This window comes from Temnothorax nylanderi, unplaced genomic scaffold, assembly GCF_030848795.1.
Source record: "Temnothorax nylanderi isolate EJ_2023f unplaced genomic scaffold, tnyl_v1.0 TNYL_tig0010_pilon, whole genome shotgun sequence".
NCBI lineage: Eukaryota > Metazoa > Arthropoda > Insecta > Hymenoptera > Formicidae > Temnothorax > Temnothorax nylanderi.
In genome coordinates, this window is record NW_027249072.1 from 517,818 (window position 1) to 532,557 (window position 14,740).

General features: G+C 37.1%; 1 protein-coding gene across 7 annotated transcripts in view; it reads right to left on the reverse strand.

The window, feature by feature from the left end:
* The window catches only part of Cmpy (crimpy), a 251,726-nt gene that overhangs the window by 203,730 nt on the left and 33,256 nt on the right, over positions 1-14,740 (reverse strand). For all 7 annotated transcript variants that reach the window (XM_071726644.1, XM_071726643.1, XM_071726642.1 and 4 more), the window contains 2 exons: positions 13,627-13,851; positions 6,100-6,147 (listed from right to left, as the gene is read on the reverse strand). In XM_071726644.1, the coding sequence (XP_071582745.1) occupies positions 6,100-6,147; positions 13,627-13,851 (273 nt within the window). The remainder of the gene's footprint in view (positions 1-6,099; positions 6,148-13,626; positions 13,852-14,740) is intronic.

Genomic DNA, 14,740 nt, shown 5'->3' on the forward strand with positions numbered 1-14,740 from the left:
AGCGACTGTATCGATTCAATCTCACCTTTGTAAGATCCTTGAAGCTCGGAAGAAATTTCAAGTTAAAGGTAAAATTAATTCTTTCGCGAAAGCAGTTTTTATATAGGCAGTAAATTAATACATGGTCTGCGCGACACTCTGCGTGTCCCTTGAATCGCCGTAAATTTTATCAATCCACTTAAACCAGCAAGCTTCTAATGAAATCAATTCTTGTAAGGAAATAGTTCTATTAGGAGAAGGAGACAATAAATTAATCCACGTTTAATCTCGACCCGACCACACCCTCGGATTACTCTTTAGAACGCTGCGCCGGCTGGAGTTTCACGATCCACTTAGGCCCGTAACAAGCTCGTAATAGAAAAAAATTAATTCAACTAAATTGCACAGCTTTATTCGAGAGCCTTCCATCCAGTGTAAACCGACAGATATGAAATGCAATCCGTCAAGAAACTTAATCAATTGATATATTACGTTAGGTCGTTATATAAGAAGTACGCGCCTCCATATTCCCTTCGACTCCATATTCCCATATTCATAAACATATCTACCAAATTGAGAAACAATATTTGCTTGTGTATCGCGAGAACAATAGCATGTTAAGGTGTGTGTGTGTGTGTGTGTGTGTGTGTGTGTGTGTTAAATTGGTTTTATCATCAATTTTTATCACCTCATGTCGCCAAATGAAATTTTAGCGAAGGCAATAAATCTGAGGCAAAGGCAATCTTTATTCTCGCATCGATTCATATTTATTGCCGACGCGTCTATTGCGCTCACCTCACGTCAACATGACGGTATTTCGACGTTGAAGCGCGGAACATTATATTTCGATAGAATTCTTCCTCTTGACAGATTCTATCTGACGTACGTCGAACGAGCCGGCTTAATCTTACCGTTAGGAATCGCGATAGGGGAGGGGAGGATATCATTTTGATAAACCACCATCTGGCAACATCGCTCGCTCGCTTTTCATAAAGAAACCCAAAAGCGAACGCAGCGTTTTCTGTTCCAGAGAACGACGACGATGGCGTGGCCCCCCCCCCCCCCCCGGCGGCGCCTTGTTACTTCGTTCAATTTCTATTTCCCTACATCTAGGTGGATATCGAGTCTCTCTCTTTCTCTCTCTCTTTCTTTCTTTCTTTCTTCCTCTCTCTCCTCTGCCGCGTTTTACCCGTGTTTTATCCGCCTCTTCCTCCATAACCACGGCTGACTCGAATAAACAGCACCGTCACCGCGAATTCGAGATAACCTATCCGTTTTATCGAGGCAAATATGCTCAGGATCGGTACGCACGAATGCCATTTTCTGCCCGCGCCTCTTCCTTCTCCTCGCCCTTCTTACGGATTATCCGCTCTCGTCGTTGCCGCTACGGGGAAAACATAAATCCCGGGGATGGTTTGCGAAAGCACCATGAACATTATACCCCTATACTGCAACTCTTATTACATTCGATCTGTGTTAGATTCCATTGCCACCAAAAGCAAATATAATCAAAAGTTATAATTATCATCCGCTATTGACTAATCCGTTTTTTCATTCGGGATTAATTACTCGCTCTTTAACCACATCGATAACAATAAAATTAAAATTTTCTTTTTAAATGTTAAACATAATTTATAGGATTTATAGACTCTTTCCAGATTGTTACTAAAAAAACATGGAATTTATATGTTAGAGAACTAATTGTAAGAATTAATAAAGATGCCATCGTTTATCGATATAAAACCTCCTTGCTAAATTTCTAATAGCAACTAATAGCAACCCGAATAGTTTTGTCACAACTTTTTGGTTTGGAATGACTTCAAAAAAGCATATCCGAGGTATGGATTATGAGACGACCTGCATTACGGAATAGTGTTTCCAGTGCACTTTAATAAAATATGTTATATTATGCCCGCGCTCGGACGATATTAAAGTTTGCCAATGTTTGCACGTTGCTGGCGCGTCATAGCGCCATATTTACCGGAGAATCCTTTCTCGGAAAAGAGACAGCAGGCAAGTTTATTTAATAACACGTAGAGCAGCGTCCGGGGAAAAAAGGATCACAGGAGAAAGAGGCGCTTCAAAATAACGCTTCAGATAGAAGTTGGTAGGATGGAATCAAAAGGAAACTACCGAGGTAGGTTACCGCTTAAAGATATCCGAGATCCTCGAGAAAGTTCGTGAAAGGCACATCCCGTAGACTTTTGTAATTTGAGAAAACGAAGGATACACGCGCTTGCGAGACTGATTGTTCGAAAGCAGCGGCTTTCGTCACGTTTTCGCTCCGTGCGCTAATCCATTCGCTTCTACCATCCTTCATCAAAAGCACACGCGGTAGACTTCTAATATACAATTTCCGTTTAAACGAAAATATAAATTTATCTTCTGCATTATAAAATTACTCAAACATTGAGAGTTTTTAATTAAAAATATATAGTACTTACACAATTATTTTCCTTTATCTTTGACGAAAATAAAAATTATTTGAAATTTTGATAAAATCAATTTTCAATATCTGCACACATAGAAAAATGCATTTTTCGACATCAATCGTCACGGTTTCATATTCACAAATAAATACAAAAATTAAAATTAGTGCATTTAAAGATTTTCTAAAAATTTCTTTAAAAATTCTGTAGCTACATACAGATTACGAAATAATTAAATGTTCGGTGTAACAGAAAGCTGATATCGGAAGACTTAATGACTGGATATCTGAGAATGTCTTCCGCGACGGCGTGGAAAAAAGCACAGAACTCGATAGTTTTCCTATTGTGGGAAATACATTGTCCAGAAGTAAGGAAGAGGAAAGTGATATCCCGGTATTACAAAGCAGATCTACACTCCATTCAAAGAAGACACTTTCAACAAGATGAAGTGCACGAAGCGGCTTAGACATTCAGGAGAAGAGTCCGTTTATATCTTCCCGTTTATTACATTGTACTTTTAGTATATTAGAGCATTGCAAGACTGATTTTCATCTGATTTCACCTGCCCATGCGTTTTATTTGCATTTTTCAACCGCTCAGATTATCTGATATTTTATTATTTTTATATAATCTAGACGCTAATTCTAATAAATACCTAATTTAATAATACTAATCATGTGTTCGATAAAATTTGTCCGTTTATTTATACTTTCCATTATCTTGCTATTTTATTCATCTTAATATTAATACTGACGCCAATCGAGAGAAAAGTTGCGCCGAGAAATCCCATTCACGAATCGTTTCGCTAAAATTGAATCAAGTACGTAATCTGCTATGCTTTCATTGACTTTAGCTGAAAATGTCGCACCAACATACAATTGCATCGACGAACTTTGCCACGCGCGATTACTCTTTGTTACTGCCTTTCGCAACCAACTCATAAAAACTTTCCATGAAAACTCGTTGGAAACGGCCGACCGCGCGACGGCAACCTCGACGATTAGTATAAGTAGTAGGAGGGAAGGTATATTATGCTATCTAAGCCAAATTATCAGAACACAAAAAATTTTATACGGAATTAATTTGCTAATTATTTGCTATTTTTTGCTTTTAAAAGTAATTTTTTTGCTCACACTATTATATAAAAATTTACAAAGGGCTGGATAGCTTAAGCTGCCACGCCATTGTAAAAAAACAGCATATACATAAGTCAAAGCAATAAATTAATAATACCAAAATTATTTGCTACTTTTTTGCTATTTTTTGCTTGCAAAAATAATTTTTTTGATCACACTATTAAAAATTTACAAAGGGCTGGATAGCTTAAGATTAAGCTGCCACGCCATTGTAAAACACAGCTTAATCTTTTTGCTCACACTATTTTGGTATTATTAACTTTTTGCTTTGACTTATGTTTATTTTTTTTTTGCAATGGCTGGATAGCTTAATCTTAAGCTGTCCAGCCCTTCGTAACTTTTTAATAGCTGGACCAAAAAAATTACTTTTAAAAGCAAAAAATAGCAAATAATTAGCAAATTAATTCCATATAAAATTTTTTATGTTCTGATAATTTGGCTTAGATAGCTTAATTAAATTTTCCTTGGTTTCCAACTATTATACATGGAATAATGTAATCGTTTTCTCATCTTTGAAACAGTATCAACCCTTGCAATTTGTAATGATGAATACTCGGTTTTCTTAATGCAGATGTAATATCCATTAAATACGTAAGAATTAGAGTAATCAGTGCAGTAGTAAAATTTGTCTATTTTTAAGAAATTGAAAAAATTAATCTTAAAATATTGGAAAAAGTAGAAAAATTTAAAATCGAGTTTTTCTAAAGTTTTTAAGAAAACAATTTGAAGATCTTTAAATATCTTGCAATCCCGGAGAAAATCCAATTTAAAAATCTCACAGATAATGAAAATCTAGCCGCTTTGTTTTCTCGATCATCACTGTCGCATAGTGCCGTTCGTTTATCTCTCGAAATTTGGATGTGTGATCAATAGAGCTCCCTGTATGTAATTTCAACGGCAAGTAGCAGCTCGAAAGTGACGCAAGTGTAATGCGAAACCGGCCGGTATCGGTGCGATACGAGCTTCAAGTAAAAAAAAAAACGAAAAACAACTTTGCCACTTCAATTTCACGGTACACACGCAAAAGTGTAATTTTTTAACGCGCCCGGCCGCGTCGGAAATTCTCTGTGAAAAGCTTCGCCGCAAATGTGCCGCGATATACGTGGGGTCCTCCTTTGTTCGGCCATTCGGCGCATCGCCGAAGTTCGCCCTCTTTTCGCGTTGTTTGTTACAAACAGCGCGAAATGGGCTAACTGTGGTCGTTCAGAAAGGGAGTTCTTATCTTCGCTGCTTCTTTTTCTTATTTCGCAATAGACGGAGAGGAAAAAAGAAGGGGAGGGCAGAGACCAGAGCGCGGAGAGAGAGCGCTTTCGCCTACAAAATTAAATTAACCTTCCCCATCTCGTGCGTCTCGAGTGCTGACTGCTTGACCCTCGCGAATCCTTTCCTCGATCTTTGTGAAATAATTCAATTCGCCGTTGAGTCGCTTATGGGACTATCTCACTGTTACATTGACGTAGTGGCGGTTAACCGGTTCCTCGTGCACTTAGCACTGTCCCAAAGAACGTGGTAAATGTGTAACGCCGATAAGAGATATAATTAGTAACAGTGTGAGTGGTACTGCTATCACGGAAAGTGGCAGAAAAGAATTTCTGTTTCTTTGCAATATCATCTCAACGATACTATCCTAACATTGTTTTCTGTTTCGAGAAAACAAATTTGAGTTGTATGTATCTTTAAGGCAACAAAACTTGCCAACTGGCGCGATTAAAATATTATTTAATAATATAATTTTAATCATAATGTTGCGTTATTAAATTTTTTTATCGTTTTTTAGAATGTTTTATAAATTTTTCATATGGCTCTAATTGAGATAAACGAAAGATTTTCGAGATATCTTTGTAAAAATAATCAGAATTATTCTACGGAAATAAATGCGAGAATCATGGAAGTGAAAATAATTGGCAGCGATGCCTGGCTAAGGAAGCAATTTTTTTGGTAGTTTGCATAATGTACAAAATGGATGTCGGTAAATACCAAATAATTGTCAATCAAATAAGATTACGTTCTTCTGATCAATTTTGTAAAATAATTTTATAGTAATTGCATTTTCCGTAACGTGGCTGAATATAGTGGCGAATTATTGGCATGAAAAACGATGTTGAGAAAATCCGATCAACGTAGAGTAGATCTACGTTAATGAATGTAATGCTTGCACTGCATTTATATCGAGTAAAAATTAAATAATGCAGCGGTATATTATTTCGCTTGATTAAGAATATATCGTATTAAAATTAATAGCGTATGTAGTCTTTGTTCGAAGAATCTTTGAAAGATTCTTCTTGCCGATCAACAGAATGACACAGCATATTTGTCTACCGTTGAAAATTTCGATCTAACACTTGTTAACGACACACATATTAAACCCGAGAGTTGAATACTACTAAAGCTACGATACGGTGTCAAAGGAAGAGCAGCGCGTAGTTTACTGTTGGAACGCGAGCTCGTATAATTTCCCTTTAATCCCTTAAACACGATAGCGGATGAATACTAAACATACTCAATTAAAGCCGCCCGTTCGCGAAAACTTCTGGAATTGGTTGAAAGTAACTTACCCTCGATAGCGGTGCTGCTCGGCATGTCGCCAGAATTATAGAGGTCATCTGAAACAGAAGTTAGAAGTTTATCAGCTGTGGTGGTACTTCTCGGTAGACGGATATTGGGCATGAATTAATTAACGAGTACTTGCGAAACACTTCATTAGATTAAACTTAGATAGCATTCTCGGGCGCGTCCATTATTTCGCGATCGGGGGTGCCCAAGCGACTCGATTCGATCGAGAACTGCTAACAAGTAAAGTAATTCAGTCTTCGATAATTACGTCTCCGTAATGACCAGCGCCGTAAATGCAATTTAGCTCCATTAAAATACCAAATCGCGTGTCATCCAGCGGAGTAATTGGCATTGATTAAAGAATGAATTCACAAAGAAGATTGCATTAGTCAGAACCAATTGATAATGGGCAATGTAAAAAGTAACGGAACGAAAGACTAAAGAAAAAAGAAAGAAGTTAATGTGCGAGGAAAGAATATAAAAGTAGAATAAGATTATACAAAGACAAATTTATTACTGAAAATTGCGCAAGTTACACATCTATGTCAATTTCAAAGTGCGCTTGCGCTATTTCGAACACTGTTGTATTTCTTGATACTAACTCGATAAAAAATAATTAGATGATTTAAAGATTCACATGAATATTCAAGAACCTGAGACTATTTTGCAAAAAATACCTCGGTCATTTCTTTTCTCGGGCATATTTACGCGCGATAAATAACTCAGTCAGCTCTATAAATGTCCTGGTCTTATTAAATATCACAGCCATTGTGGGTACCAACGCGTTATAGATTATGAATTTACTTAGGGGTGAGCAATTCAATATTTCGCGCGGCCACGAACGTTTGTTATACAAATATCCGAATGGATTGCCGCCGGACGTTTAATATAGCGAGTAAATTTTACGCAACATCGACGCGAGTCCCGGGCAAATATCGGATTATTCGAAAGTGCAGGCAAATCCACGGAGTAATCTTCCTCGGACGACCGCTGCGATATTTACTATTAATATTTGCCCAGCCGCGTAACTGCCCTTCACCTTCCATCCAATCAGCTCTCCACGTCCTACGTTGGTAGTAAACATCAAATCGACGCTAACAAGTTTTTAGACAAGTGCAATCCAATGTCTTTTTCATATCAATTATTGATATAAAGTGTAAATTAATATTATAAAGCAACAGCTCAACCTACTTGAAAATATTTCCTCAAATACTTCCACAAATTTCATCCGTAAATTTCCATGACATAAGGTGAATTGTTCCTATAAATATAGACTGATATATTCAGAGATTGCTTTATTATTAAAATAATAAATTTGGATTATCACGAATCTCTTTATACTAAAAAGATAACAGTTAGAGATTAGTTTTAGATTTGGCCCACACGTTTATTTTTTATTTCGGTTTAATTTAGCAGATTATAAGATATGAATAGCAAAGAAGCATCCGCACTAATATATTGTCTAGTTTCCTATAACTTTACATCACCCACGCGCGCCGATGTTGCTATTATATTTACGTCACGTGCTAATCTTGTACATCCTTGCGCGAGTCATTAATTTATAAATAGATAGCTTCCGACGAAATTAATGGTTTCGTTTCTGCTCCGAGGATAGCTTTATAATTTATCCTCAGTAACTGTGCACACGAAGATCTCCGGAGATTAAGTTGAATCTAACGATCAATATAGCGTTCGTGTAATGACCCAATTATTAAGTTATTGGCCGCTGAAGTGTGCGAGACCGTAAGGCAGTGACACGACTATATTGGTATCCGTAATCCTACGCTCCCGCATCCTCGTCCCTCGCAATTAGATCGTCAGACATCTGACATTCTTAGATTGGTTTTGACTGCTTACAAAAGCGATTGGTGGTACGTCACTCGATCACGTCTGACCACGTGTTTATATCGGCACAATTGCGTAGTGAGCGTAGTCTAACGTTTAAACCAGGCTAGAAGGCTAGATCAACATTGGAGGATCGTTTTCTCACGATAGACCGCGGTGCTCTGACCCAAAACCCGACTGAATAAAGATAGATATCCCGTCGTCGGAAGATATAAAGGCTATCTAATAATAGGTATTCTAATTCCAGGCTACTTTTAATGCACTGACATATTTGATTAGAGATTCATGAATTTGTGATAAGAAGAGGAATAACTTTCTGAGAAAGTTATTTCGTTGTAATTTGATTTATCTATAAAGACCGCAAATATGCAATTTCTCTTTTATTGGCTAAAAACAATTCCATCGTGTACATCTTATCTCAATTTGTATACTTAATTAATTTTCTTACGAGATTCTTATAACATTTACATTCTAAAGTTTATATCGATTTTCTGTATCGTGCTATCTCTAGTTGTGCTATCTCAATCCAAATGTTGCAAAAATCATTTTGCATGCGCAAAAAGGAATTTACGAGCAAAATTGACCGTGCCCAGGCTCCCTCAAAGAACGTTCGCGCTTCCTTCGAAATTCTGCATGCAGTAAAGTGAAGATCCAAAGGTTTTCTTAAGACCTTGCCGAGCCAGCACTTCTGACACAATATGACTTTACGTTGTTTCGCTATACTATGAGAGTAAAAAGCGATTGGATCCGGGACGTGAGAGGAGTATCTATGAACGAAGAAGAAATTGCCAAGGGTATAAAGGATCGAGGGACGTCCCGGAATGTTTCATAAACGCTTTCGTTCGACGTTACGTTTTCTGTGTGTGACATGTGGCAAATGGGCCAAAATATATTTTGAATCCGGAAACGAAGCAGTAAAAAAGTAGTAAAGCGCACCTTCATATTTCTGCCGTGTAGAAAAAATAACTCGTGTTTTCTTTCAAGAAACTTTTAAAATAATCAATCATCTTACTCCGATAGAGATAAAAATGAGTGAGAACAGGAGAAGAGAAAGGGGAAAAAGAAAAAAGAATAAACTCTTCTTATCATTAAAAGAAAAATGTCTTAATTTCCTGCTCGGTACTACTTCCAATAATATCATCAGTTTTATAAGCGAAATACAAAGTTTGTTTATAATTCTGAAAACAGAGTTATAAAGTTCGAAAGCTTCTTACGATTATTCGTTCTAATAAATTGAAAGAAAAAATAATGCAGTCGTAACAGTTTGCCATTATTAACATTTAAGATATGGAAAAAATCAATTGAAACTTTTTCCGTTTCAAGGAACAAGAAATCTTTTCTGTTATAGCAATTAAAGATTTAACCTATTTACCAAATGCTTTGAATCAAACGCGCAGACATTTATCAATTGCAGACTGAAAACTCATTCAAACGAATTCTTGACATGTGTGGCGTTTAATTTACGTTCGCTAAGCATCCAAATCTAACCAAAGTTTTATTAGTTCCCGCAATATGATTCGCAATTCGCTTCATATTCCATGAATTAGCGTGTCGAATAAGTTTGCCATGGGCATGCGACGACTAGTTGTTAGGCTATGACATAAAATGAATCGGGCATAATGGCCTCACATAAACTGAAATTGAAGGTGTTGCGAAGTCGATTTCGGCGCCAAACTTCTAGTCAAGTATAAATTCGCGTCTCACGCGTTATTAAACGAATTAATTTCTGCTAACGACAGGTCGGCCGCGGCAACAGCAATTTAAGCAATATATATGTCGAAGGCAACTTCGTTATTAATCTATTGTTTATTCGCAGCAAATAAAAAGAAACTTACTTGCTAAACATTTGATACATATAAATCAATTTATTAATTATTTCTAAAAATATGTTATTATTGCGACGCGTTTTAAGATAACAGAATTTAGTTTCATAGAATAAAAATATAAAAGGGAATTAAATTGAAATTAGTTTCTCGGCGCACATATTAACATTTTTAAAAAGAGTCAGGAAGAGTCTTTAGTATCCATGAAACAAAAGTCTATAGTTTTCAATGCATTTTTACATATGACTGCCTTTATTCTTGAAAAATGCTTAAATGCTTAATGGAATCTGAGAAATCGTAAAATTGTTGACTGAAAACCAACGAGAGAGAGAGAGAGAGAGAGAGAGAGAGAGAGAGAGAGAGAGAGAGAGAGAGAGAATAGATAATTGAATTATTCTAAATAATACAATGGAATTATTCGTGGAATATATTCACATGAAAAAATCTCCGCTATAAACGTTTCTCGTAAATACCAATATAAACGTAATAGAGATACAATGCAGCGCTTGTACACCATGTACCTATTATTGCATCCCGTATTTCGCACAATTTCCTATACATTGCATTTCGAGGTTCGAGGTGTAATACACCCGTGACGAAATCAATGATTTTTTTATCGCGGTTGGTGAACAATATCGGGCATTGCACTCAATTAACCGGGGGACAATTACTTTCAATGAGGTTCAATGAAATTCGCGGCGCGTTCCAAATACCAATTTATATCACTGCGGGGGATGATACCACTAAAATGTCTCTATTCAAATCAATATGCTGCTTCGAATAATGTCTATTCTGAAAATATTCGTCGTCGAACACAATAAAGAGGTGCGTGACAAGAGACAAAATAAAATTTTCATATAGTTAGAAGTATTATAAAAATTAGTTATAAGAATTAATGTGATAATCCTGTATAGTAACCAAATACAATCTATAAATTCTTCGCTTCAATCTTCATTTTAATGTCCTTTTTGTATTCAATAATTATCATAAATAGATAATATTTTTGATACAGTAATAAAGACATGAAATATTTTGACTGAAGGAATAGGAAACATTCATAATATCATACTTATGATAATTGTGTAATTAATGATTATTAACTTCAGTTTAAACGTAATGTTTGTTCATATCTAAAAGTAAAACATAATTCTTATAATATATGAAGTGCCATTCGAATACCCCGGAAGTACCTCGGTTCACCGAAACGGACTCAGTTGGCTGGTTCCTTTGTTTCTTTTTTGGACTTAGGGATTTTACTCGTGTACTTAGCTCGCTAGCAAAAGAACAATCCGTCTGCCTTCTACCTTTATAGAACGTACGCGATTAAACTTTTCTCAACGAATCGAATTTAACTTTCTGCACCGTCCGGGGTAACTACTTTTGTTACTCGTTCACCAACAACCTCGTTACACGTTGAACACCGCACTGTGTCGAGATGGACTTCTGGAAGTTGCACTCGAAAGGAGAACGAGTTAACTATTGATTCTGAGCAACTCCGGATGAGAGCTCTAATCATAACTGTTATGAAGTCTCCCACACGCAGTTATTTCTTTCGACATGAACAATTATTGAAGCTGATTGTGAGAGCAGGAGGAATCGAATGCGCATGACAGTCAGCTTGCAACATGTGTTGTACGTGCTATATATATTAATATAATACAATACACATAACACATATATGTGAGATATGAATCTCCGAAATACAAGTACGCTTTCAACGAAAGAATAGTATAGAGAAAATTATTTGATTTTCTATTATTAAGATAAATTGGAAATATTGATTCTTTTCGATGATGGAATTATTGCTTTAAGAGATTGCGGATATTTTTCTAAACTCTTGATATTAATGCAATTGAGTGAAAGAGGTCATTGTGATAAGCAAAGTTCAATTAGAGATGGCTACAGTATATCGGAAATCATATTGGATAATCAAGAAATCTTTAAAAAGCCGCTTCAAGTTTTAGCGGGATAACGCAATCTTCTCTTTTACGTGATGATTGTTTTTGCGTGTTTTAATCAGAGACGACGAAACCGATAACGAACGAACGAACGAACATTGCGTCACGAATGTAGCCCGTAGTTGTGTCTTTTTCTGATTACCGGTATACCATCTGTATCCGCTTCAGTTTGGTTTTCCCGTTTTTCTTAGTCGTTGTCCTCACCTCCAACCACCAACACTATTTGTGTTTTCTTTTCATTAACGCCCCTCGTCGTTCGCGCACCCGACACGTATTTCACGTATTTCATTCACCTTACTACTATTTCGCTTTTTTATCCACATTTGAACACTGACTACGCTGACGAGAGGAGACAATTGAAAAGGCACGTCCTTCTGAAGTAACGACCAATGATAAAAACACGACGATTAATATCAGGCAATAAGACTATACATAGCTCGAATGATGACTGTCAATTCTTAACTTCTTCGTTTCCAACCGGTACCCAATCATGATTAACTTTTTAGTTTATTTATAACATGCAAACGCAAACAAGTTTATTCGAAGAAGAGGCCATTCGAAAATTTAAACCTTATTTTAAAATTGTTCTTAAAAAAGGTTCTCAAAAAATATTTATAAAATGTTATGCAGAAATAACTCGTTAAAAAAAGGCTCTCTTGTGACAAATAAAGGCTCCGTACTAAAAGGATTAACGACGATAGAATAAACAGCCGACCGTAATTGTTTGCATAATTAACGAATCGCGTTAGTGAAATTGCGACACGTCCAATAAATTGCATACGATGTTTTGAAAAGGGATAGCGATTGAGTTTTAAACAGATGGACTATCAGCGTTGAGCAAACGACTTTTGTTAATGGGCCAAATAAATGTTTATGGTTTTCATGACGACGCTTATTTATGATCCAAAAATTTTATTGATTATTGCAAGTACGCGGCAGTATGACATTCGTGCAATACGAACGATCTTTATCCCTGATCCATTCGGAAACGACGACGACAACGTCGTTCCTTTTTACGCGAGATTGATCCCATACCCTATCACGTCAGCGATTCTTATCGTAAAATGTAGCACGCGCGCGCTAGATAAACAACGCGGCAGAGCAAACAGAAACTTTGTGGTGTGGCTCTCTAAGACAGCAAAAACGTAATAGTAAATAAACATTGACGTTCGCAATAACTCACAAACGATATACTAAAAAGATATTTTCGCGATCGTTTCGTAAACTCATCGATACGGTATGAATACTGTCCATTCATCGAGAAATTCATGCGGTCGGAGATAGATATCTTAAAAACATAGTAAATAGCCAAACGTAACTACAGATCGTTTTCGTTTCTCTTGAAATAATTAAACGGATGCGACAATATTATATCTTCAAAAATAAAATGCAATTAATCATTTTAATGATTTTTCTGTAAAAAAAAAAGATCTATAATTTCTCTTACATATATCCCTGTGACAATTCTAAACATAGACTGTAGTGTCTATATCAAATATTTGTTTTTCCCCGATTCATACAACTATTCCGTCTATCATCATTCATCAATCATCAACTAGGCCGTCTCTAAAAAGACGCAACAAATCGGAACAAATTGTGTTACATGCATTAGGCGAGCGCGTATAAACTTTCATCGATTAGACAAGTTTTCCTACTGGTCCTGACGAACACGTAGGGATAATTAAAATTGATAGTCCCGCGTTACGGCCGATTATTACGTCCAATTCCCCTAACGATAGACGGCTGTAACTCGCACCATTTGACGAATCGAGCGTGAAATTAATTTCACCATTAGTGCACTTTGACGCGCATTATCGTGCCGCCGCAGCAGAGCACGCGGATCGCATCGCGTGGTACCGCCGTATATCACAGTACGCTTGCATATGGAATGAATGCGTCCTACCGTAAGCAATTTTCGCCTCCAAATTGAGCCGGCACTCGTGCCGCGTCATGTACATGTACGGCCGCGGCTCACCCGGGCACCAGGGTACCGACGGACCGCAAACGCATTTGCCGGCGGCCGCCACGTTTCCGTTCTCGGCCGCGACTCCCTCGCCAACCAGGTTGCAGCCAGCACCCGACATCATCGGCCCGTGCGGACAATGCCTTCTCCATCTGCCAGGGATTTCTGAAAAACGCAACACCGGATACATCATGAGTATATATAGAAATTCGCAATTTTTAAACATATACTATTGTAAAAGAATAGAAATGCCTTTATTTTCCTTTTCAAACAAATAAAAAATAAGACAGTGAGTTAGATCAGTGATGTCGTCTCCACGCACGTATATACCCAGAATTCTTCTTTCATTTATATCAAGTCGATCGCGATCAATTGACAGTAACACAGTGATTGAATTCGAGATCATAGAAATCGACGGATGGAATATACGCGATCGTTTTGTGTCGGCTAAGCTGGTTCTATTATTCAGCCATGCAACAGAGATTGCGCAATTTTATTATTCATCGACCGCAAGCCATCTGTTTCTTCTATCGTATATGATTGGCCCCACAGGAGCGAGTGTGGTTTTTGGTATGCGTAATTTACAAGTGTTTATATTTGGTGCATACGGTATCGGTCTGTTTAAACGTATATGCACGTTTATCGCAAAACATCAGATAATCAAGTTAATTCGCATCGTGATAACGGTGCCATTGTTGGTAGATTATTATTATGCATCGAATGGTGAAATTGAAAAATCGATCTCGATCGCAATCATGAGATGCCAATGAATAATATTCAAAATATTTGCATAATATTGGCTGCTATGAGAATCCGTATGTCTTTCATTAAAAAAATGTTTTCCTATAATGTAACACGCATACCTTGTGCACTTAAAAATCCGTCACGATCGATAATGACGTTTGTACTTGTAATAATCCGGATTATTGCACAGAGGAATCATCGTGAGGAGAAAATTTCACGTGAGAGAGGCGGTGCGACGGGTGCGACGGGTGCGACGGGTGCGACGGGTGCGACGCGACGTGACGTTGCGCTGTACAAGAGACTCGAGTGT